The sequence below is a fragment of the Microcaecilia unicolor genome, chromosome 1 (genome assembly GCF_901765095.1).
Source record: "Microcaecilia unicolor chromosome 1, aMicUni1.1, whole genome shotgun sequence".
NCBI classification, from domain to species: domain Eukaryota; kingdom Metazoa; phylum Chordata; class Amphibia; order Gymnophiona; family Siphonopidae; genus Microcaecilia; species Microcaecilia unicolor.
In genome coordinates, this window is record NC_044031.1 from 75,489,062 (window position 1) to 75,513,913 (window position 24,852).

Here is a 24,852-nt window from a genome sequence, read left to right on the forward strand (position 1 = left end):
AGTTGTTCGCTTCATGAGAGGTTTGCTGTTGTCAAAGCCCCCTGTCAAGCCTCCTACAGTGTCATGGGATCTCAATGTCGTTCTCACCCAGCTGATGAAACCTCCTTTTGAGCCACTGAACTCCTGCCATCTGAAGTACTTGACCTGGAAGGTCATTTTCTTGGTGGCAGTTACTTCAGCTCGTAGAGTCAGTGAGCTTCAGGCCCTGGTAGCCCAGGCCCCTTACACCAAATTTCATCATAACAGAGTAGTCCTCCGCACTCACCCTAAGTTCTTGCCAAAGGTCGTGTCGGAGTTCCATCTGAACCAGTCAATTGTCTTGCCAACATTCTTTCCCCGTCCTCATTCCTGCCCTGCTGAACGTCAGCTGCACACATTGGACTGCAAGAGAGCATTGGCCTTCTATTTGGAGCGGACACAGCCCAACAGACAGTCCGCCCAATTGTTTGTTTCTTTTGATCCCAATAGGAGGGGAGTGGCTGTGGGGAAACGCACCATATCCAATTGGCTAGCAGATTGCATTTTCTTCACTTACGCCCAGGCGGGGCTGGCTCTTGAGGGTCATGTCACGGCTCATAATGTTAGAGCCATGGCTGCGTCGGTAGCCCACTTGAAGTCAGCCTCTATTGAAGAAATTTGCAAAGCTGCGACGTGGTCATCTGTCCACACATTCACATCTCATTACTGCCTGCAGCAGGATACCGACGCGACAGTCGGTTCGGGCAGTCAGTTCTTCAGAACCTGTTTGGGCTTTAGGATCCAACTCCACCCCCCGAGGGCCCTGTTTGTTCTGTTCCAGGCTGCACTCTCAGTTAGTTGGTAAATTTTTTAGGTCAATCTCAGTTATGTCCTCGCCGTTGCGAGGCCCAATTGACCATGGTTGTTGTTTTGAGTGAGCCTGGGGGCTAGGGATACCCCATCAGTGAGAACAAGCAGCCTGCTTGTCCTCGGAGAAAGCGAATGCTACATACCTGTAGAAGGTATTCTCCGAGGACAGCAGGCTGATTGTTCTCACAAACCCGCCCTCCTCCCCTTTGGAGTTGTGTCTTCCCTTGCTTTGTTTTGCTACATATGGGACTGACGAACACGAGCCGGTTCGGGTGGGAAGACGGCCGCGCATGCGCGGTGCGCATGAGCGCGCGAGGACTAGCAAAGGCCTTTGCTAGTGAAGTTTCCGATTGGAGGGGCTGCCGTGGACGTCACCCATCAGTGAGAACAATCAGCCTGCTGTCCTCGGAGAATACCTTCTACAGGTATGTAGCATTCGCTGTGAAGCCACAACACTCACCATGTCTTCATGCCCTGCCCTCGCGTCACACGTGATGACGTCGAGGGCGGAACAAGAAAACAAGGCAAATGAACGCACGGGGAGCAGTACTCCTCCCCTTCCAAGAAATCCCAGCCGCCGCCAACGTGCCCATCACCCCAGCCCCTTTTGCCCCATCGCCCGCCCCTTTCAAGGTACCGCCCCGCCCCCGGTAGCACACTCTTCCCCTCATCACCTTCCCTCCCCCCGTCACCTCCCCTCCCCTTACACCACTATCCCTGGTGGTCTAGCGGTACCTGTTCGCTCGGGCAGGATCGAAGGAACCCCAGCTTTCCTGCCCGGAGCGCTGCTGCTAGCTTCCTGACTGCATCGTGTCTGAGTCCGGCTCTCGGCGATTCAAAATGGCCACCGAGAGTTGAAGCTGCCTCGCGAGACTTCAACTCTCGGCGGCCATTTTGAAACGCCGAGAGCCGGACTCCCACACGATGCAGCAAGGCAGCTAGCAGCACTGCTACGGGCAGGAAAGAGGGGGCTCTTTCTTTCCTGCCCCTACCGAACAGGTACCTCTAGACCACCAGGGAGACTAGCGAAAGGGGAGGAGAAGGGACTCCTGTGCCCGCTAGCACCCGTTTCATCAGAGGCAGAAACGGGCCTTTTTTACTAGTATATAAAAAATTATATATAATTTTTTTTAACCTACTAAAGTCATTAAAAAAGATTTGAATAGTTATTCAGAACGGTACTAATTCTTTCTAACCAAGAAATATTGCTGGTTCTCCCTCAATTTGTTTTTCTTTACTCAGCTTCCTATCAGGATTCCAGCTTCTTTATGTTCTGAATTAAAGAAGCATATGATTAAATTCATACAGAGAAGGATAAAAGCTAGAATCAGTTATGAAACCTTCATGGTGCCTAAAAGGGAAGGAGGTTTAGGTTTTCTGAATTGCAAATATTATTTGTGTTGTATTGAGATCTTTACTTTTTTGGAGACATACAAAATATGAAATTCACTGGGTTAGGTTAGAAGTGTATTGGGCTGTTCTAACTCCTCTGGATTCTGGATTAACTAATTTTCTCAGAAATACAAAAGAGGCAGGGTGTATTGAAACAGCATCCATTTATTTCTTCCGTCTTTACAATTTGCAATCAAATTTGCAAAATAGCAGGTTTATCTACATGGTTTACTCCTCATACACCCCTTCTGATGCACAAAAATGTGAGAGACATGGGAAGGGCTCTCTACCAATATTCAGAAAGCTGGGTATCCTGTCTACATTTTGCAGTTTTTAAATGGTCATAATTAGAAGTATAATTTGTTCCTTAGTCTGTATACATATTTTAAGTTACAATACTTTTCTTTTCAGCCTCTTTATTTGGAAGGATTCAGTCAAGCTGCATTATCTTTTGAAAGAATTATTTTTGGGGGTGGTATTATTTTTTTATTTTTGTATCCCGCACTTTCCCACTCATGGCAGGCTCAATGCGACTTACATGAGGCAATGGAGGGTTAAGTGACTTGCCCAGAGTCACAAGGAGCTGCCTGTGCCTGAAGTGGGAATTGAACTCAGTTCCACAGTTTCCCAGGACCAAAGTCCACCACCCTAACCACTAGGCCACTCCTCCACTCAGTCTTAAGTGCAACGGACTTTGATCCTGGGGAACTGGGTTCGATTCCCACTGCAGCTCCTTGTGACTGTGTGCAAGTCACTTAACCCTCCATTGCCCCAGGTATAAAATAAGTGACTGTGTGCAAGTCACTTAACCCTCCATTGCCCCAGGTATAAAATAAGTACCTGTATATATGTAAGCCGCTATGAATGTAGTTCAAAATATCACAGAAAGGCGGTATTTCCTTGTCAGCAGCAGCAGATGAATCCATTACGAATGGGTTATGTCCACCTACCAGCAAGGTGGAGATAGAGAACACTGAAAACCATAGTGTCTCTAGGACGGCTAGCTCCATCTGTCTCTCAGTATTTCTCTATCTCCCAGCAGGGTTGGACGCAGCTTGTTCAGCTCCTTGAAGATTCTGCCTGGGGTGGCTCCTGTGCTTTTGCCAGTTGTAGCAGGAGTGTTGTGGCTAAGTGGAGCCCACTTTAAAGGCACATAGGTTCGCCCATTCCCTGCCTCCAACTTTCCTTACAGCGTTAAAAAAAAAGAAAAGAAAATCGCGCTTCCTTGTCATCAAGCAGATGAAGTCATTACGTATGGGTTGTGGCCATCAACCAGCAGGGGGAGATAGAGAGCACTCAACTTTTCTCAGTGCCTCATGGCCAGCTAGCTCCACTGCCTCTTCAGTATTCTCTATCTCCCCAAGCAGGGTGGGTGCAGCTTCTTCGAGCTCCATCAAAAATCTGCCTGGGGGTGGCTCCTGGCTTACCAGTTGTTAGCCGGGGTGTTAGAGGCTATAGCAGCTTCACTTTGAAGGCACATAGGTCAGCCCTTTCCCTGCCTTACCCATGCCCCCGTGGATGTGGACATATTAGCTTGCTTTTCCCTGTCCTTTCCCACTCAGTGGATGCAGACACATAGGTTCGCCTTTCCCTGCCTTTCCCACTTATCTGAGCATCCGGAGTGTTTTTTATTTATCTCTTTTGCCTCTGCTTTCCTCACAGCGTTAAAATAAATAAATAATTAAAGTCGCGTCGCGCTTTAGCGCAGCGATCTTGGAAAAGAGGTTTTTTTTTTCTTGAGATTCTTCTGCAGGACCGGAGCTGTGATACTCGGTCTAGTGAGGTAAGAGTGTTTTCTGACTCCTCCGGGGTGGGCCCGTGATCGGGACGTTTTTGGCGCGAACCGCCATTTTTGAATTTTACCGCCGTTTTCGGCGATGGCTGCGGAGACTGTAAAGCGCTGGTCTAAATAACACGGCCTCGGGCTACGTATTTCTTCCTGAGCAAAGGCGGTGCAAGCTTCAGAATCAGGTCCGTCTGCTCCTGAGGATGCCCCGCCCACGTGCTTGGGACATTGTCCAGCTGTTGGGATCGATGACGGCCACCTTGGAAGTGGTGCCATGGGCGAGAGCGCACCTGAGACCTCTACAGTATCCTCTACTTCAACGATGGTCTCCAGTATCTCAGGATTATCAGTGCAGACTTTCTTGGCTCCCTGCGGCCCGCCTCAGTATGGAGTGGTGGTTCTCTGACAGCATGTTGCGGCGAGGAATGCCGCTGGCACTCCCCGATTTGTGCCTAGTGATGACAGATGCCAGCCTGAAGGGCTGGGGTGCACATTGCCAGGGGAAGCATGCCCAGGGTCTGTGGACGCCCGACGAGTCGGAGTGGTCTATCAACCGCCTGGAGTTGAAAGCGGTGTTTCAGGCTCTTCTGGCCTTTCAAGTGACCCTGGAAGGATTGGCTGTCTGAGTGATGTCGGACAACACGACAGCAGTGGCCTACATAAATCGACAAGGCGGCACTCAGTGCAGAGCTCTAGCTGCGCAGGCCGAACAAATTTGCCACTGGGCCGAGCTGCATCTACAGTCCCTGTCAGCAGCTCACATTGCAGGTCAGAGCAACGTGCAAGCCGACTATCTAAGCAGGCATCAGATCGATCCAGCGGAGTGGTATCTAGCAGACGATGTATTCCTGCAGATATGTGCCAAATGGGGAAAGCCAGTGATGGATCTTATGGTGACCAGTTCCAATGCCAAAGTCCCGTGCTTATTCAGCAGACGGAGGGATCCTCGCTCTGCCGGGTTGGATGCCTTGGCTCAACCCTGGCCCCTGGGCTTGCTATATGTCTTCCCTCCTTGGCCCTTGATAGGGCGAGTGCTCCTGCGGATTCGGCTGCATCCAGGAGAAGTGGTGCTCATCGCCCCGGATTGGCCCAGGAGGCCGTGGTATGCGGACCTCCGACAGATGCTGTTGGAGGCTCCCATTCCGTTACCTCTGATTCCGCACCTGTTGTCACAGGGTCCGGTGGCCATGGAGCACGCCTGCCACTTTGGTCTTATGGCATGGCGATTGAGAGGGCGCAATTGAGAGATAAAGGCTACTCAAATAAGGTAATTTCCACTCTCCTGCAGGCCCGTAAGCGCTCCACTTCCGTGGCTTATGCCAGGATTTGGCGTCAGTTTGAAGTCTGGTGTGTTTCAAGAGCGCTTTCTCCGTTGCGGGCTCCTGTCTCGCCGATTCTGGACTTTTTGCAGGATGGTGTACACAAAGGCTTGGCCTATAATTCCCTGCGGGTGCAAGTGGCAGCATTAGCCTCCCTGCGTGGCAAGGTTGAAGGCGTGTCCTTAGCTGCTCATCCAGATGTGGCACGGTTTCTTAAAGGGGTGCTTCGGCTCCGTCCTCCTGTGCGGGCACCTTGTCCAGCTTGGATCCTGGGGTTAGTACTGAAGGCCCTTCAGGGGGCTCCCTTTGAACCGCTTCGGCATGCTTCAGAGAAAGATTTGACACTGAAGGCCATCTTTTTAGTGGCCATTACCTCGGCGAGACGGGGGTCAGAACTCCAGGCGCTGTCCTGTAGAGACCCTTTTCTGCAATTCTCAGAGTCAGGGGTCACGGTTCGGACCGTGCCTTCCTTGATGCCTAAGGTGGTTTCAGCGTTTCACCTAAACCAGCCTGTTTTTCTTCCCTCCTTTGTTGAGGAGGAGTTTCCAGATTCATTTGGGCAGTTGCACCTTTTGGATGTGCGCAGGACTCTGTTGCAGTATCTGCGAATTACAAATTCTTTCAGGACCTCTGATCATCTTTTTGTGCTGTTTGCAGGTCCTCGCAGAGGGTCTTCAGCGTCTAAAGCCACTATTGCCCGTTGGCTCAAAGAAGCTATCTTTTCAGCATATCTGCTGTCTGGCCGGGCTCCGCCTGAAGCCTTTAAGGCACATTCCACAAGAGCGATTTCCTCTTCCTGAGCAGAAACTGGAGCACTATCTCTTCATGAGATTTGCAGTGCTGCAACATGGGCTTCTAAGCTCTCTTTCGCCCGACATTACAGGCTGGATGTGGCTGCCAGGAGGGATGCGTGTTTTGGAGCACAGCTGCTAGCGCGTGGTGTGGCTTGTTCCCACCCTATTTAGGGATTGCTTTGTTACATCCCATATGTAATGGCTTCATCTGCTTGATGACAAGGAAGGGAAAATTAGGTTCGTACCTTGGTAATTTTCTTTCCTTTAGTCATAGCAGATGAAGCCATGAGCCCTCCCTGTATGATTGTCTGTATTGCAGTGATTCTGATTTTAGGTGCTGTTCTTGTTTCCTGAAGTGTTATTCCTTCCTTGGGGAGTCGGAAAACAGTCTTCAGGATTCTTGTTACAGTTATAGGAGGATGAGTTCATTCCCTCCAGTTCATGTTTTGGGAGGATGTTTATTCCCTCCACGAGGATGCAAGTATTCTCTCTGTTTATTCAAAGTGGAGGACGAGTTTATTCCCTCCAGGAGGATGAGTTCATTCCCTCCTTTTTTGAGTTCATGCCCTTGTTAAGGGGCCATCGTTCGCTGTGAGGAAAGTTCATGTTATTCCCATTGCGGTTTGCCATACTGCTTTGGAAGCTTCAAACACTGAAGAGGCAGTGGAGCTAGCTGGCCATGAGGCACTGTGAAAAGTTGAGTGCTCTCTATCTCCCCCTGCTGGTTGATAAACACAATCCATATGTAATGGCTTCATCTGCTATGACTAAAGGAAAGAAAATTACCAAAGTAAGAACCTAATTTTCCCATCTCTTTGGCCCTTCCCTCACTGTGTCCCACCCTCACGGAAATAGGAAGTTACATCAGAGGGCGAGACACAGTGAGGGAAGGGCCGACACGACGAGGCGATTTGCTTCTTTTACATGCAGAGCAGATGTGAGGCGCTGGGCTGCTGCTTCACAGATTTTTTTTTTAAAAGGCTGGGTGCCAGGTGGCAGTTGAAGAGGGTCGTCTGTCGACGGAGCTGGTAGGCAGGTGGGGACTACAGCGCCAGCGGAGCACCCCCCCCCCCCCCCCACCTGTTGACACCTGGGGCGGACCCCGCCCCGCCCTTGGTACTCCACTGTTTACACTTCAACAGCTTTCAAGTAATCTGAAAAGTGAAGCTTAACTTGTATATGCTCCTCTTCTTGCTGTTAATCTAAGATGACTCTTTCTTTGCTCAAAATTCCTGACACATGTTCCTCCCCTTAATTTATTTCCTCAATTTAGAATCAGTCAGACTTGTCAGACGAAGAACTGAATGATGATCTGTTACAAAGTGATGAAGAAGAGCAGGTACAACAGCAACGTTTCAGGTATTTAATCTTTTTTTTTTTTAAGATCTAAATGAATAAAATGTGGTTTAAAAATAAGCATTTAAGATATATGCCACTGAAAAAGTGTAGGTCTCACCCAAACAAAATATCCAACTCAGTATTTGAATGTTTTCTTTGACACAGATTGGTTATGAAGAATGTGATCAAGGAGGAAAAAGTTTTTTGTTTTTTGTTTTTTTTGGGGGGGGGAGGGGAGGGGGGATATCACGGAGAGTGTATATGCTTGTTAATGTATATTTCAGGGCTGTGGAGTCGGTACATCAAACCGTCGACTCCAACTTCTACTAATATTATGCTTTAAGTTTTTTGTTCTAAATCTAAAGTACTTTTTTTTTTTTTTTCTTGTAACAAATTTTTATTGCAAGAAGAGTATCCGCACCATACAGCCAATAACAAAAGGGAACAGGCCGTATAAAACCAAGAACAAATGACAAAGACCATAAAAAATGCATAACACCCAGACCCCAACAAGAACAATCCTCCTGCAACCCAGCCCCCCCACCCCCATACCATTGCATTTTCTTCCTCTTCCCGACTGGGACCCTGTTACTGTTTATAGCCCCAGAGCAATAAATAACCCCCCCCCCCCCCCCAAAAAAGAATCCCGTACAGATAGCAGTATACGGTCAAGGTGAGACCATTCCGTATCCGTCGAGGCGAAATGCCCCAGACGCCTGTCCTTCAGTTTTCCCAACTCAGAAACAATACCCAATTTCAAAATCCATTCTAGTGGCGTGAGCCCCGCAGGCTGCTTCCAGTGAGTGGCTAAAACACTTTTAGCATGTATAATTATTTGGCAGCCCAGGCCTGACCTTGGCTCAGGATCCAAAATGAGAGAAAAACTTACAGGCCTGTGTCTCTGACTTGAACTACTACTACTATTTAGCATTTCTATAGCGCTACAAGGCATACGCAGCGCTGTACAAACATAGAAGAAAGACAGTCCCTGCTCAAAGAGCTTACAATCTAATAGACAAAAAATAAATAAAGTAAGCAAATCAAATCAATTAATGTGAACGGGAAGGAAGAGAGGAGGGTAGGTGGAGGCGAGTGGTTACAAGTGGTTACGAGTCAAAAGCAATGTTAGAGAGGTGGGTTTTCAGTCTAGATTTAAAGGTGGCCAAGGATGGGGCAAGACGTAGGGGCTCAGGAAGTTTATTCCAGGCGTAGGGTGCAGCGAGACAGAAGGCGCGAAGTCTGGAGTTGGCAGTAGTGGAGAAGGGAACAGATAAGAAGGATTTATCCATGGAGCGGAGTGCACGGGAAGGGGTGTAGGGAAGGACGAGTGTGGAGAGATACTGGGGAGCAGCAGAGTGAGTACATTTATAGGTTAGTAGAAGAAGTTTGAACAGGATGCGAAAACGGATAGGGAGCCAGTGAAGGGTCTTGAGGAGAGGGGTAGTATGAGTAAAGCGACCCTGGCGGAAGATGAGACGGGCAGCAGAGTTTTGAACTGACTGGAGAGGGGAGAGGTGACTAAGTGGGAGGCCAGCAAGAAGCAGATTGCAGTAGTCTAAACGAGAGGTGACAAGGGTGTGGATGAGGGTTTTGGTAGAGTGCTCGGAAAGAAAGGGGCGGATTTTACGGATGTTGTAAAGAAAGAAACGACAGGTCTTGGCGGTCTGCTGGATATGAGCAGAGAAGGAGAGAGAAGAGTCAAAGATGACCCCAAGGTTTCGAGCTGAGGAGACAGGGAGAATGAGAGAGCCATCAACAGAAATAGAAAACGGGGGGAGCGGGGAGGTGGGTTTGGGGGGGAAAATGAGAAGCTCGGTTTTGGTCATATTTAATTTCAGGTGGCGTTGAGACATCCAGGCAGCAATGTCAGACAAGCACGCTGAAACTTTGGTTTGGATGCAAGGTGAGATATCAGGGGTAGAAAGGTAGATTTGGGAGTCATCAGCATAGAGGTGGTAGGAAAAGCCATGGGATGAGATTAATGAACCAAGGGAAGAAGTGTAGATAGAAAAGAGGAGGGGACCAAGAACAGAACCCTGGGGTACGCCGACAGGCAGAGGGATAGAAGTAGAAGAGGATCCACCAGAGTGAACACTAAAGGTGCGGAGGGAGAGGTAGGAAGAGAACCAGGAAAGGACAGAGCCCTGGAATCCAAGTGAGGACAGGGTATCGAGAAGTATGCTGTGATCGACAGTGTCAAAAGCAGCGGAAAGATCAAGAAGAATGAGGATGGAATATTGACCTCTGGATTTAGCCAGTAATAGGTCATTGGAGACTTTAGTAAGCGCAGTTTCGGTTGAGTGGAGAGGGCGAAAACCAGATTGTAATGGGTCAAGAATAGCATGTGAGGAGAGAAAATCAAGGCAGCGGCGGTGAACAGCACGCTCAAGTAATTTGGAGAGAAAGGAAGGAGGGAGATGGGTCGGTAATTAGAGGGACAAGTAGGGTCAAGTGAAGGCTTCTTAAGGAGAGGTGTGACCACAGCATGTTTAAAGGCAGCAGGGACAGTCGCAGTGGAAAGTGAGAGGTTGAGAATGTGACAGATAAAAGGAATAAGAGTAGGAGAGATGGCATTAAGAAGGTGGGTGGGAATGGGATCAGAGGAACAGGTGGTACATTTTGAGGAAGAAAGGAGAAGTGTAGTTTCCTCAATAGTAACTTCAGGAAAGGAGGAAAGGGAATGAGGGGAAGGAGAGAGAGGGGAACGGACTAGTGGAGGGAGAGCTGGTGAGGTAGAGAAAGCAAGGTTTATCTTTTGAACCTTGTTGTGAAAGAATTCAGCAAGGGTCTGAGGAGATAGTGAAGGGGGAGTTGGGGGAGGGGGCACCTTGAGGAGAGAGTTCAATGTGGTGAAGAGAAGTCGAGGATTAGAGCCAAGAGAGTTGGTCAGTTGGATATAATAATCCTGTTTGGCACGTAAAAGAGCAGAGTGGAAGGAGGTCAGCATGAACTTAAAGTGTAAGAAATCAGCAAGGGCCCGAGATTTCCGCCAGAGGCGTTCGGCGGAGCGGGTACAGGAACGTAGGTAGCGGATATTAGAAGTCAGCCAAGGTTGGGGTTTTGTACGCCTTACAGGGCGGGTCATCAAAGGTGCAAGAGTGTCTAAGGCAGAGGATAGAGTATTGTTGTAAGAAGAAACAGCCTCGTTGACAGACGTGGATGGTGCCACAGTAGAGAGGAGGTTTGAAACATGGGAGGATAGAGATGAAGGGTCAATGTCGTGAAGATTCCTAGATAAATTAGATAGGATAGGACGGGACTGGGAGGGAGGAGATTTAAGTGTGAAAGTTATAAGATGGTGATCAGAGAGGGGAAGATCGGAGGCAAGGAAACTAGAGGGTGAACAGTTGGAGGAGAAGATGAGATCTAGACAGTGACCATTTTGATGAGTGGGGGAGGTGGAGCATAGTTTGAGATTAAAGGACGACGTTAAAGCGAGTAACTTGGAAATATAAGAGTTGGAAGGATCATTAGCAGGAATATTAAAGTCACCAAGGATGAGAGAGGGGGAGGAAGGATCATGGAAGAAGGCAAGCCAGGCATCAAAGTCACTGAGAAAGGATGAAAGGGACTTATCAGGGGGACGATAAATGACCGCTATTCGAAGAGGCAGAGGAGAGAAAAGGCGGATAGAGTGGACTTCAAAGGAGGAAAAACAGTGAGATTGAGGTGGAAGAAGGGGTTGAAACCTGGAGGAGGGAGAGAGAAGTAGTCCAACACCGCCCCCACGGCCAGCAGGGCGAGGAGTATGTGAAAATAGATAACCGCCATGGCACAGGGCTGCGACTGAAGCAGAGTCATCAGGGCAGAGCCAGGTTTCTGTTATGGCGAGCAGATGGAGGTGACGCGAGATAAAGAGGTCCTGGATATAGGGGAGTTTGTTACAGATAGAGCGGGCATTCCATAGGGCGCAAGAGAAGGGCAGAGAAGAGGAGGGGAGTAGAGGAATAGAGATGAGGTTAGAGAGGTCACGGTGAGATCTGTAGAGTTTGGATAATAGTTGGTGAGGAGGGCCAGGATTGGGATTGATGTCACCAGCTGAGAGTAAGAGAAGGAGTAAAAGAGAGCGGAGGAGAGTAGGAGAGGTGTGGCCACGAAGGCGTCGAAGGCGAGAGGTATTTAGGTGGAATGGGGAAGGCAAAATGGAGGGAAGAAAGAGACGGAGATTAAAAGCCAAAAAGGAGGAAGAGGGTAGGAGAGAAGGTGAGGTGATGAAGTCAATGGATGGGAAGTGAGTTCCTGTAGCGGAGAGAGGTAGGGGGTGAGGGAAAAGATTAGGAAGGGACAGAAGATTAGGAACTTCAGAGTTGCTCAATTTGGTGGTAACGGTTGCTTTTGTAACTAGTACAAAATGGCTCCTCAGGAAGATTTAGCAATATGGTCGTCAGAACAGCCAGGTGTAAGAGAATTGCAAAGGTTTGTGGTTAAGCAAGCTAAAGATGAGAACATGTTCACGAGATAAAGCTACTCATTAGCATAGCCAATCAGTGTTAACCATGACATTAACTAGATCCAATCAGATGTGCTTACTGTCATATTACTAGTATCCTGTATGAACATATAAAAGTTAGGGTACTTCCTGCTTCAAGTTAGAGAGGGGCGGCCACGGCTACTTTCTCTCCATGGGAAACAAATGCAGCACCTCAGAATTGTCAAATTACCCAATTGCTTTTCCATGTATACCTTTGAGTGGTAAAATATATCACACAAGATTAAGACCCAGATAGCACCTGTTTGCAGCTGGAATATTACATTCCTGTAACCAATTGATTATACATCCCACTTGTATATTCTTTGGTGTCTCAGAAATAAAGGTGATTTCATGTAGAAATATCCTGTAATAAACTTTGGGTAAGTAAGAATAAACTTATAATCTTTAGAACTATACTATCTCTCCTTCTCTTTATTAATATCTATTAATAATCCCTTGGTTTGGTTAAAGAATAAGTGCAGTATTCTATCCAGTGATGGGAGTCAGTTTTGGGATGCAGTCAGCCTTCTCAAGGTTCTCTCTGGTACTAGACAGCTGAACTGCAGTACCAGGCAGAACCTAGGGGACAATTAAACCCCAAATTAATTCAAGCAGCAGCCATACACATCCTGGTGAGACGCTGCTGCCACTTAGAACCCCCTTGATTACCCATACCCAATAGACACCAAGTGGGTTCTCTAGGAAAGGCAAACCCCAAAACCATGAAAATTTTCTCTCACTCCAGTCCAAAATGCCTGAATTTGTCCACATTCCCACAAAATATGTAGAAAAGTTTCCCGCTCTATTTTACAGGTGTATAATACCATCTTTTAAGAATCTTGTTTGAATTTTCCTTCAACAAAACACGTGGAGATTCTTTAACGTCCAAATACACAGCATTGCCATTCACCCACACTCGCTGTATACCCCAGGTCCTGCTCCCTATGCTCCATAGAAACATATTTCTGGAATTCTTTATCCCCAATAAAGCGCTAAAGAATAGAAAGGCCTCTGGAGCTTTTCCAAGGCCATCCATAAATTTTCAAAATGTTCTGTGTCATCAGGATCTACCCTCAGCCTGCCCCTCTGGGATATGTAGTGTTTAACTTGCAGATATGTGAAAATGTCTTTACTGGGAATATCAAAGTTCTCTTGTAGTTCCAGGAACGTAAGTCTTTCATCTACATAGAAGCAAGTTTCGAAGCCTAAGAAGCCCGACTTGCACCCAAAAATACAAATTCGCTCTCCCTTGTCCAGCTGATAAGGCGTGCTCAGAGCCAATGTGAGCCAGTTATGAAGAGTGCCAACGTCCACAAAACTTTGGTTTAAGAAAGCTTCACAAAGAGCAGATGCAGCATGGAAGTTTTGCGAGGCCACGCTGGAAGTCTTGGCAGCCGTGTTACATCGGCCCTTCCCTCACTGTGTCTCGCCCTCGCGGAAATAGGAAGTTACATCAGTGGGCGGGACACAGTGAGGGAAGGGCCGATGCGACGAGGTGATTTGCTTCTTTTACATGCAGACACAAGGCGCTGCGCTGGGCCGCCACTTCAGATTTTTTTTTAAAGGCTGGGTGCCCGGTGGCAAGAGAAGAGGGTCGTCTGACCACGGAGCTGGTAGGCAGGTGGGGACTATGGCGCCAGCGGAGCACCCCCCCCCCACCTGTTGACACCCGGGGCGGACCGCCGCCACCACCCCGCCCTTGGTATGCCACTGTTTCTCCGTCCTTGTGCCGCAGTCATTGCTGTACACTGAAACCAAAGCGAGTGAACTTATGAGCTGCTGCATCCACGTGGTCGTTCTTTGTTGGTGGCATTTTTATTTAATCTCCCTTCTATTTTTAAATAAGCCAGCTTGTGGAGTATACGGATGCACATAGAGGAAATATAATGATGGAATAACTTTTCATAGAGTAGTAATTTGTTATAAATCATAATCAATGTGTTATTTGGAGGAGCTGGTTATAGAGACACACTAGCATGTGTTATATTTGTGCAAAGAGTTTTTTCTCCTGTTTTAGTGGTAAAGGGCCACTAAAACAGACATGTTTTGAGAATCAGGTGCTCCACATTCAGAGTTTCTATCTATAAATTGACTTATTTGTGACATATCTCACATTAAACATGAATTGAGTTCACAAAATTCTTGGTAGTAGTAGCGACAGCTCTCATGTAGGACAGTATTTTAGTTCACCATTTCCTGGGCGATTGGTTAATCGACGCACAGTCTAGCCAGAAGAGGATGCAAATTACAGCTCCGGTTGTCCACTTCATTGGGTCCATTGGTTGGGTACTAACCCCTCTCAGATTCGTTTGCAGTCCTCTCAGAGTCTCCTTATCTCGGTGTCTCCATCGATTCTCTTCGGGGCCCAGTGTTTATTCCGTAGGACAGGATGAAGTCTGATTCCAATTCTGAACAAGGGTGTTCCTTTGGATCCATCTTAGTATATAACGTTAACAACAGTTACCAGTCTTGGGGGCTGGGGAGCTCTCTGTATGGGGCATGTTCAGAGTCTGTGGTTCCCATTGAAAGTACGTTGTTCCATTGCTCAGTGGGAACCTCAGGCAGTTTGTTCTGTTCTGCAGTCTTGCCATCGTCTAGCGGAATTCGAGTTTTTGCGGGTGCTCTCGATCAATGTGGGGGCAGTATCTTAGGTCTCTTGTTAGAGAGGGACGAAGACTCTACTTTTACTGCAGGAAGCAACGCTTCTCATGCCCTGGGCAGGGCAGCATCTTTCAGAATTGTTGGCGTCTTGTGAAACGGGGACAACAAATGTTCCAGTTGTTTCTCTGTTGTCGCAGTCTGGTCCTGGGGGGGACATGGCTTCTCGGAGCACACGTGCTTCAGTTCTTCACTGTTGGGGTCTTCCCGTCGTGGATGTCATACCACCAAGTCTGGGTTGCTGCGTTTCATGATTCTTCGGTCACAGGAGAAATCTCAAAGTGAAGGGCATAGATGTTCTTCATCTACGTTCTTTTCCTGTGCAGCTGCCTTCTTTTCTGGATAGCATCATTTTGGTCTTTCAGGCCTTAGTATGCTCATCTACGGCGCCATGTCTCGGCCTTTTTCTCCACGGACCACCGGTCCTTACAGATCCAACTCGATATTTTTCTTATGGCTTGGCTCTTGGAAGGTCGCAGAGATTCAGATTCCTCCTTTGCATTCTTCTTGGTTTCCCTGCTCGTTTCAAGGGTAGGTATTTCCCTAGGTATCTGGATGGTGTCCGTTTCTTCAGGGTGTGAATTTATTTTTTGTCTTTCTTCTAGTTAGTTGGAATCTCACCTTTGGTTCTCTCAGTTCTCACTACATCTCGTTTTGGGCCGTGGTCAGCCTGCTCTTTTAAGAATTTATTGCTCAAGTCTTTTTCTTACTGGACATTGCCTCTGCTATGTGTGTTTCAGGGTGGCGAACGTTTTCCTGTCACTCTCCTTTTGGGAGCTTTTTTCCTGAGGAGTGGGTGATCCTTGATGTCCCGTTCCTTCTTACCTTCTTTTCCAGATTCCATTCAAGGCATACAGTAGTTTGCCGGTCTTGGGTTCTGCAGCGCGCCGCCTGTGTCTGGAGTACTATTTGCTATCCCCTGAAAAGTTTATTCATTGCGATCATATTTTCCTCTTATCGAGAGATCCCTCAAAGGGATTGCAGCATCTAAACCCACCATTTCTGGGTGGCTTAAAGAGATGTTTGCTTCTGCTTGATTTTTTTTTACAAGAAGACAGTTCCGGAGGGACAGAAAGTCCAATCTACCAGAGGGTAGTCGATGTCTTGGGCATTGTTGTTTTTTTGTTGTTTTATTCTTTTGGATGTATGTTACGCAGCAACATGGTCTTCCTTGCATTCTTTTTGAATCTTTACAGGTTGGATGTCCACTGTCGTCAGGAGGTCATTTTTTAGAGCCAGTGTTCTTACAGCCAGATTGTTATGGTCCCTCCCTTAAAGGTACTGCTCTGTTATGTCCCATCAGACACATTCTGGGCCGGTTCGTAGGGACGCTAAGGGAGAAGAAATTAGATCTTATCTGCTAATTTGCATTCCTTTAGTCCCTCCGGACCGGCCCAAATCCCTCCCTTTCCAGAGCTTTAAGGAAGAGCTGCTTTGTCTGTTTGGCTGTGGTGATGATTTACAAAAAAAAAAAAAAAAAAAGTGGGCAAATGACCGTAGCCTGAAGGTCTACAGGTCTTCTCCTGTATGCTCACAGTGGTTGCTTGAGGTCTCTGGTTGCACAGAAACCTTTCTCTCTTCTATCCTGCTTTGTAAAGATAATACGTGGAGGGGCATAATCAAAAGGGGCGCCCAAGTTTTCCTGAGGACATCCTCGCAGGATGTCCCTGCGAAGGGGTGGGGAAACCCGTATTATTGAAAGAAGATTGGCGTCCATCTTTCACTTCGATAATATGGTCGGGGACGCCCAGATCTTGACATGATGGTCGTCCTTAGACCTGGTCGTTTCTGATTTTCGGCGATAATAGAAACTAAGAACACCCATCTCAGAAATGACTAAATGCAAGCCTTTTGGTCGTGGGAGGAGGCAGCATTCGTAGTGCACTGGTCCCCCTGACGTGCCAGGACACCAACCGGGCACCCTTAGGGGTACTGCAGTGGACTGAAAAAGCTCCCAGGTACATAGCGCCCTTGTGTGCTGAGCCCCTCAAAACCCACTCCCCACAACTGTACACCACTACCATATTCCTTATGGGTGAAGGGGGGGCACCTAGATGTGGGTACATTGGTTTTGTGGTGGGTTTTGGAGGGCTCACATTTACCACCACAAGTGTAACAGGTGGGGGGGGGGGGGGGGGGGATGGGCCTGGGTCTGCCTGCCTGAAGTGCACTGCACTCACTAAACTGCTCCTGGGACCTGCATACAGCTGCGATGGAACTGAGTATGACATTTGAGACTGGCACAAAATATTTTTAAAGTTCTTTTTTGAGGGTGGAGAGTGCTAGTGACCACTGGGGAGTAAGAGGAGGTCATCCCCGATTCCCTCCGGTGCTCATCTGGTCAGTTCGGGCACCTTTTTGTGCCTTGGTCGTTTGAAAAACTGGACCAGGTAAAGTCGTCCAAATGCTCATCGGGGATGCCCTTTTTTTTTCCATTATGGGTCGAGGACGCCCATGTGTTAGGCACGCCCAAGTCCCGCTTTCGCTACGCTTCCGACACGCCCCCGGGTACTTTAGTTGTCCCCGCAACAGAAAACAGTTGGGGATGCCCAAAATCGGCTTTCGATTATGCCGATTTGGGTGACCCTGTGAGAAGGACGCCCATCTTCTGATTTGTGTCGAAAGATGGGCGTTGTCCTCTTTCGAAAATAAGCCTGCTAATCTCTATTTAGCTAACTAGGGCTTTTATTGGCTCTCACAAGAGTCACAGTTCTCAGTGTCCACCTGCTGGAAGGAGTGAACAACCCATCAGTCACATTCTGGCAGGTCTGGAGGTTAGTTTGCGTGAGATACCAATTTATGTGCTCTACTGTCAATCAGTATACGACTGTGCACTCACTGATCGACCCCTGAGGAAGGCTTTTGTAAAAGCCGAAACACAGCCCGTGTAGGGTCAGAATAAAGTTTGTGTTTTGGAGCATCCTTATCCTGGTATTTTGTTTGATCTTTTGAAGTTGGTTTCTTTTTCACTTCCTTTCGTGCTGTTGAACTTTTGTGGAAATTGTGAACCCCACTTGGTTTTGCAATGGATGTGCAAACCCAACTCCGCAGCTGGTTTAAGAGTCAACAAGAGGGAGAATTCTTCTGGACCTAGTCTTTAGTGGTTCACATGATCTGGTACAGGAGGTAACGGTGCTGGACCATTTGATGTCAGTAATTATAACTTGAACAAATTTAATAACTGAAGTAAGTGAACATAAGAAATCCAATATTTTAACATTAACTTTCAAAAAGGAGTCTGTGGTAAAAGTTCAGAAATTTATATCTGGCATAGATGCAGTTCAAAAATACAACCTGGAAGCCCAGACCAGTTATATTGCACATATTAAAAAAAAGAAAAGGTGGAAGAAGGCCAAACGACAGCTGGCATTCTTAAAAGTGAGTTGAATGAGCTATTAGAGCTAAAATATCCATCTCTGAGGAAATGAATGAAGGATCCAACTGAATATGATAAGAAACAGTATAAGGAATAGCAAATCACTGATAAAGAAGACAGAGAGATTTTGAAAAAAAGCTTGCCTTGGAGGCAAAAAGACATGAAGTCTTTTACCTGCTTCTTGCTTTTAATGTACCTAAAAAATCAGTTAGGCTGCTAGATGATTGAGAGGGAAAAGGGGCGCTCAAAACCATGATGGAGACAGCGGGAATGCTCGTGCCAGAAGTGATATTTAATGGTGATAAATTGGAGGAACTGAAATAAATCTCTGTAAACTTAGAAGATGTAATGGAGAAATCTGACAAACTAATCACCTGGCTGGATGGTATACATCCCAGAGTACTGATAGAACAAAAAAAAAAAAAAGAAAGAAATTGTAGATCTGTTATTTGTAATTTATCTTTAATTCAGGGGTTGTACTGGAAGATTGGCCAATGTAACGCCAATTTTTAAAAAAGGTTTCTAAGGTGATCTGGAAATTGTAGACTTGGGTGAGGTTGACATTGATGATGGGCAAAGAACAAAATTACCGAGTATATTACATAGGCATGGATTGATGGGACAACGCCAACATAGACTTAGCAAGTTGTGGGGTAGGAGTCTGTTTCCTATGTGAGATTAAGAGCTATTTAAAAGGTGCTAAGTGATGCAACTCACTGCCATTGGCAATCAAGGGTCAGCCTGATCACTTGGTATTTTGCAAAAGACTGAAACTTTTCCTCTTTGAAAGGTTTCTACCCATTGATGGAGTGTGTTAGATTGTATTTAGCCATCAGTGGTTTATTATTTAGTTCTTATTTGTGCTACTGTTCTCTTACTTGATATTTTATATATAGTATTGTAAACCTTGCCTGTTTTGTGTATTGTAAGCCACATTGAATTTGAGTATGTTCGGGATAAATGTCAAAATAAAATAAATAAAAGGTACAAAACAGAATAGGGCTAAATGGTCAATATTCTCAATAGAGAAGGGTAAATTGTGGGGGTTCCCAATGATTTGTGGTGAGACTGCTGCTTTTTCACATATTTATAAATGATCTGGAAATAGGAATTTATTTGTTTCAAATTTCTATTCCGCAAAATCCTGCAGTCTTGGCAGATTACAAAGTTACTTGCACAGTAATGAAATACATAAGCCTCAGATCAAAAACAAATCGTAAACAACAAAATGTCTCCATAGCTATGTACTTGTCCTTCCACCTCACAAACCCATGAAACATTCTATCACCTCAAATGCTTTTCAAAATAAAAATGTTTTTAGCTATTGAGAATAGTGAGGAGATAAAATTTGAATAACTGTGACATCAGCAGTGTGTTTTTTCTAGCAAAAAAGGTGCCGGTACTCAAGTGCCTGGCCACCCTTCAGGGTGGCGTAATCACTGAGGAACCCATCCCATAATAGCCAGGACCCCTACAACCAGTCCCAGAATCTATGACAAGGCAGAATTGGTGTGTAGCGCCTGAGCTGTTTCATTAAAGCTTGAGGACCATGGGTCAATTTTAGCAGACAATGGAAAAGGTGCCGGTACTCAGTACCCCCCAAGTACCCCCTCAAAAAAGCCCTAGTCATCAGAAAAGTTGTTAAATCACAAGAGCATTGTGAAGAATTGCAAGAAGACCTTATGAGACTGGAAGACTGGATATCCAAATGACACTTGTCATGTTAACATGAGCAAGTGTGAAGTGATGAGGGAACAGGAGCCCAAACTATAGCTACATGATGCAAGGTCCCCACATTAGAAGTCATTGCCCAGGAAAGGATTTAGTTGTACTTGTTGATGACACATTGAAACCCTCTGCATAGTGTGCAGCAATGGCTAAGAAAGCAAATAGGATGTTCAAATTATTAGGGAAGGAATGGAGAACAAAATTATGAAGAAAGGCTGAAAGAGCACCGAGAGCAGTTCCAGCAGTTGGAGGGAGGGGAAGAGGGATTTGAGAGAGCACCGCAGGCAGTTCCTGTAGGTGAGGGAGAAATGTGAAACCTGTGCTGGGGGGGGGGGGGGGGGGGGGGAGGGGAGCATGGAATTGAGAGACAACGTAGGGAGGGAGGGATGCTGGATCTTCAGGTGGGAGGGGAAAGAGAGAAGGATGGAGGGAGAAGAGAGAGTGAGAGATGTTGAAGGAAAGGAGGAAGTAAAAAGAGAGAGATAATGGGCCTTGGGGTGGAGAGGGTGGAGGCAAGGAAGAAACAGAGGTTTTTGACTTGGGGGTGGGAGAGGGAAGATAAAGAGAGAATCTGGGGTTAGAGGGGAGGAAAAAAGTGAGTTGGACCCGGGGGTGGGAGAAAGGAGGATGATATTGGGCCTTTTAATCAGGGCATAGCCACAGGGGTTGGCCTTGGGGACCTGTTCCCCGCCACGTTGGGCTCAGGCCATCTCCAAATCTACAGTATCCTTCAGTGGCTAATGGGGTAGGTGAAGCCCTGCCAGCCGTAGAAATCCACTGCCTATGTTGCCACCTTCCTCCTTGTACTGCCCTCAGGAGCTAGGAAGTCAGCAGTGTGCCTCCTGCCACTGACTCTTGCATTCCTCAAGCATGCTTAATTCTTGCATTAACTCAGGCCATGCTCGGGAAGTGCCGGCATCAGGTGTTGACGGTACGCCACTGACTTCTTGCTCCTGAGGCAGTACGAGGAGGAAGGGGTGGGGGCAGCTTTGGCAGTGGATTCTTTGATTGGCAGGGCTTCAGCATCCCCACCTGCAAAGGTATGATACCTAATGCAGGAAGAGGGGGAGAGAAAATGTTTTGACCCCTCCCCCTTTCCGTGGACTGCTGGCAGCACCCATGCGTTTAATCATGATTAAAATTTTTTAATCAAAATGCAAGCCCTAGTTAATAAGCAAAAAAAAAAATGTACCTCTTTATGTGACTAATGGATTTTTGGACTAGCTTTCACGAGCTAACATCCTTTCCCGTAGGTCATAATGGAAGAGCTAAATATGACAATATGAAAAATATAAATGAATCATGAAAGTATTTCCGTTGTAGTCTGAATGGGAAAGATGGCAGGTAGACTCAGTGCCATGCAAAATAGTGGGAAAGTATTATAAAGAATACAGTTATGGAGCACATAGACTAATATGGTTTAATGGGGACAGAGTCAGCATGGGTTCAGTCAAGGGAAGTCTTGCCTAACCATTTTGCTTCATTTTTTTTGAAGGCATGAATAAACGTGGATAAAGGTGAGCCGGTTGATGTAGTGTATCTAGGTTTTCTGAAAGCTTTAAACAAAGTTCCTAATGAGACTCTAGAGAAAATTAAAAAGTCCTGGATAGGAGGCAATGGCCTTCTGTGGATTAGGAATTGGTTATTGTGCAGAAAAACAGAGGGTATTGTTAAATGGGCATTTTTCTCAGTGGAGGAGGGTGAATAGTGGAGTGCCACAGGGATCTGTATGGGTACTGGTGTTATTTAACTATTTATAAATGATCTGAAAATCGGAACGACGAGTGCTGTGATTAATTTGCAGATGACACAAAACTATTCAAAGTTGTCAAAACATATGCAGATTGTGAAAAATTGCAGGAAGACCCTAGGAAACTGGAAGTTTGGGCATCCAAATGGCAGATGAAATATAATGTGGACAAATGCAAAGTGATGCATATTGGGAAGAATAATCTCAATCATAGTTAGCTGATGCTAGAGTCCAGCTTAGTCAGCAGTTAAGAAAAAGGTCTAGGTATCATTGTAGACAATATGCTGAAATCTTCTGCTCAGTGTGCGGTGGTGGCCAAAAAAAGTAAGCAGGATGCTAGCAATTATTAGGAAAGGGATGCAAATAAGACCAAGAATATTGTAATGCCTCTGTATCGCTCCATGTGTGACCTCACCTTGAGTATTGCGTTCAGTTTTGGTCACCGTATATAAATAAAGATATAGCGGATTTAGAAATATCATAGAAGATCAACCAAAATGATAAAGGAGATGAACCCCTTCCCATGAGGAAAGGCTAAAGAGGTTAGGGCTCTTCAGCTTGGAAAAGAGACGGCTAAGGGTTGATATGATTGAGGGTCTACAAAATCCTGAGTGGTGTAGAATTGGTAAAGTGAATTAATTTTTCATTGTTTCAAAAAGTACAATGAGCAGGAGACACTCAATGAAATTACATGGAAATATTTTAAAGCAAATTGGAGGAAATATTTTTTTTACTCAGAATATTTAAGCTCTGGAATTTAGTTTTAAACAATTTTTATTGAACAACAATAAAGATATTACAACAGATTTTATAGCATGTGTCCGTTTTCTTTTATTCCCCCCTCCCCTAGTACCCACCCCCCAACCCTCTTCTACAAACTCGATATCCTTCTCATAGCCAAAATCGAACCTTTACAGTTCTTCACTTCAGGACCAGACATTGTGTACCCAAATGAGGGATTCCTGTTTTAATACTTTCCCCTCACCGCCTCTCTCATTCTCCCTTAGCTTTAGGTAGATTAAGTTATGATTTATAACATACTATGCTTTACGTTTGGCTACTCTTGTCAACAAAGAGTTTACATTTTCTTTCAGTGAATCATCTTCCCCCCCCCCCCTCCCGCCCCCCCCCCCCCCCCCCCAGTCTCACTCTTGCCAGTTCCCTCCAAACCTTTACCTACAGCACCTTAAGTATTAGTTCCTACTCTTAGGTGTCAGAGAATCCAAGTATCTTCCCCAGATCTTCAGAAATTTAATACGCTTTTGGGGGCCACTTCTGGCTTCTTTTGCCTCCCACATCACCAGTTGGTGGATCAGATTTCGCCAGTGCCAAAATTCAGGACCTGTTTCTGTCGTCCAATATAATAGAATGCATTTCTTCGCCAGCAAGTGTCAGTTTGCCAAATAGTATATTGCCCCTGGATATCATTCCTCTACCTGATCCTGGGAGGTTCAACAGCAAGTGCTCTGGTGTGCATGCTACCCGTTGACCCATAATTGTAGTCAAGTATTGGGCAATTTTCCCCCAAAATGCTTTGTTTCCTACAACTCCAAAATCCACGATAAAATGTATTTTCTGCTCCCCCACACCTCCTACAAATCGCCGATTGGGTCCCCCCCGAGCCTCGCCAGCTGTGCTTGAGTCATATAAGCTCTATGAATAAATCGAAATGCGCATTCTCTTATTGTGCTCCACTTAACAATCTGGGAATCCTCTGCACTTCCTTAGTAATGTCCCATGTTACTAGGGTTAATTCCAAGATCCTTTTCCCAACGTTCTCTTAAATGGGAGAGATCCTTTGGTGGCCTTCCTTCCCACAGGGCCCTATAAAGTCCTGAAATGGAGGGATTTGTGTCTGAGATTTTTTCAAAAAACTGTTTAATCTTAGCTCCTAATTTCTGTGAGAGTCTTTCTTTGCTCATAGATTAACAAAGTGTTTTAATTGACAATAGGCATATGTGTCCTCCCATTGCAATTCTTCTGCCCTCACCAACTGTTCTAACGTCCGAATCTCCCCTGTTTCCCCAATAATGTCCTCTAAAGTTATCAGTCCCCTCTCTTCCCACGAAGGAAAACTGCATTGTCTCTGCCTGCCTCAAATAGTGGATTCCCCCTTATCGGTAGTAATTCTGTCCCTCCATCCCCTATCCCTAATCTTTTACTCATAAATTTCCATGCTTTCCTCAGAGGGCCCAGCAACAGGCTATGTCGGTACTCTACGGGTACTTGCATTCTCTCTATTTGTATCAAAGCCTGTGGACGCATTGGGGCGAACCGGGCTTCTTCCAATTCAATAGGTGTATAATAGGTGGTATCAAAAATCCAATCTTTGACAAATCTTAACAGACACGCCATATTGTATTGCTCTAGATCCGGCAGTCCCAGCCCTCCTTGTTGCCAACCCCCTACCATCCAATTGAGACTTCATCTTTGCTTTCTTGTTAGCCCAACAAAATTTCACTACCATTCTATTAAACAATCGAAGATCTTTACGTAATAACAAATGGGAATTGTCTGCAAGACATAAGCCACCTGGGGAGAATAATCATTCGAATTAAGCATATTCTCCCTATTAAAAGGCAGTTTGTAATAATTTCCAACTCTCTAACTGCTGTTTAGTCGTGTTTAGTAAGGCTTGCACATTAGTTCCATAAAGGTCCTCAGTTTTGGGTGTCAACATAATCCTAGATATCTGAATTTACCCTCCACCCACCTGAGGGGAAAGTGTCCCTGTCCTAGCTCATTTTTGTTGATGTTCCTGCCTAGCGCCTCTGATTTCTCCAGATTTAACTTGAACCCAGCGTAATCACCAAACTCCTGAAATATTTCCAATAGCACGTTCAGTGACTCCGCTGGGTTCGTAAGAATTACCAGCAGGTTCGTCTGCAAACGCGCCCAATTAAACTCCTGTTTATTGATCTTCACCCCTCTCACTGTCGGCATGGAGTAGATGTCTCTAATCAGAGGGTCCAGGTACAGAGCAAACATAGCGGGTGATAGTGGGCACCCCTGCCGGGTGCCTCTCTCTATCGCAAACTCTGCAGAAATACCCCCATTTACCATAATTCGTGCTGTGGGGTCTAGGTATAATGTTTTGATCGCTCTTTCGAACCACCCTGTGATCCCATAAGCTCTAAGGGTTTCAAACAAATATTCCCATTTTACACGATCAAAAGCTTTCTCTGCGTCAAAACTGATCATTAAGGTGGGTTCTACTCTCGTGCCCGTAAATTCCAATGCTGTTAGTATTTTCCTTAAGTTCTTGGAAATTGATCTCCCTTTACGAACCCCACCTGTCCCTCATGGACAATCTTTGGTAGTACTCTGCCCAGGCGATTGGCCAAAATTTTAGCAAACAACTTCAGTTCACAATTCAACAGGGAAATTGGTCGATAAGATTCTGCCAAAACCA

At 46.1% G+C, this 24,852-nt stretch overlaps 1 protein-coding gene across 7 annotated transcripts in view; it reads left to right on the plus strand.

Moving 5' to 3' along the window:
* Nucleotides 1-24,852, plus strand: part of RBM33 (RNA binding motif protein 33) — a 453,495-nt gene that overhangs the window by 64,709 nt on the left and 363,934 nt on the right. For all 7 annotated transcript variants that reach the window (XM_030198521.1, XM_030198536.1, XM_030198551.1 and 4 more), the window contains exon 4: nucleotides 7,393-7,478. In XM_030198521.1, coding sequence (XP_030054381.1) covers nucleotides 7,393-7,478 — 86 coding nt within the window. The remainder of the gene's footprint in view (nucleotides 1-7,392; nucleotides 7,479-24,852) is intronic.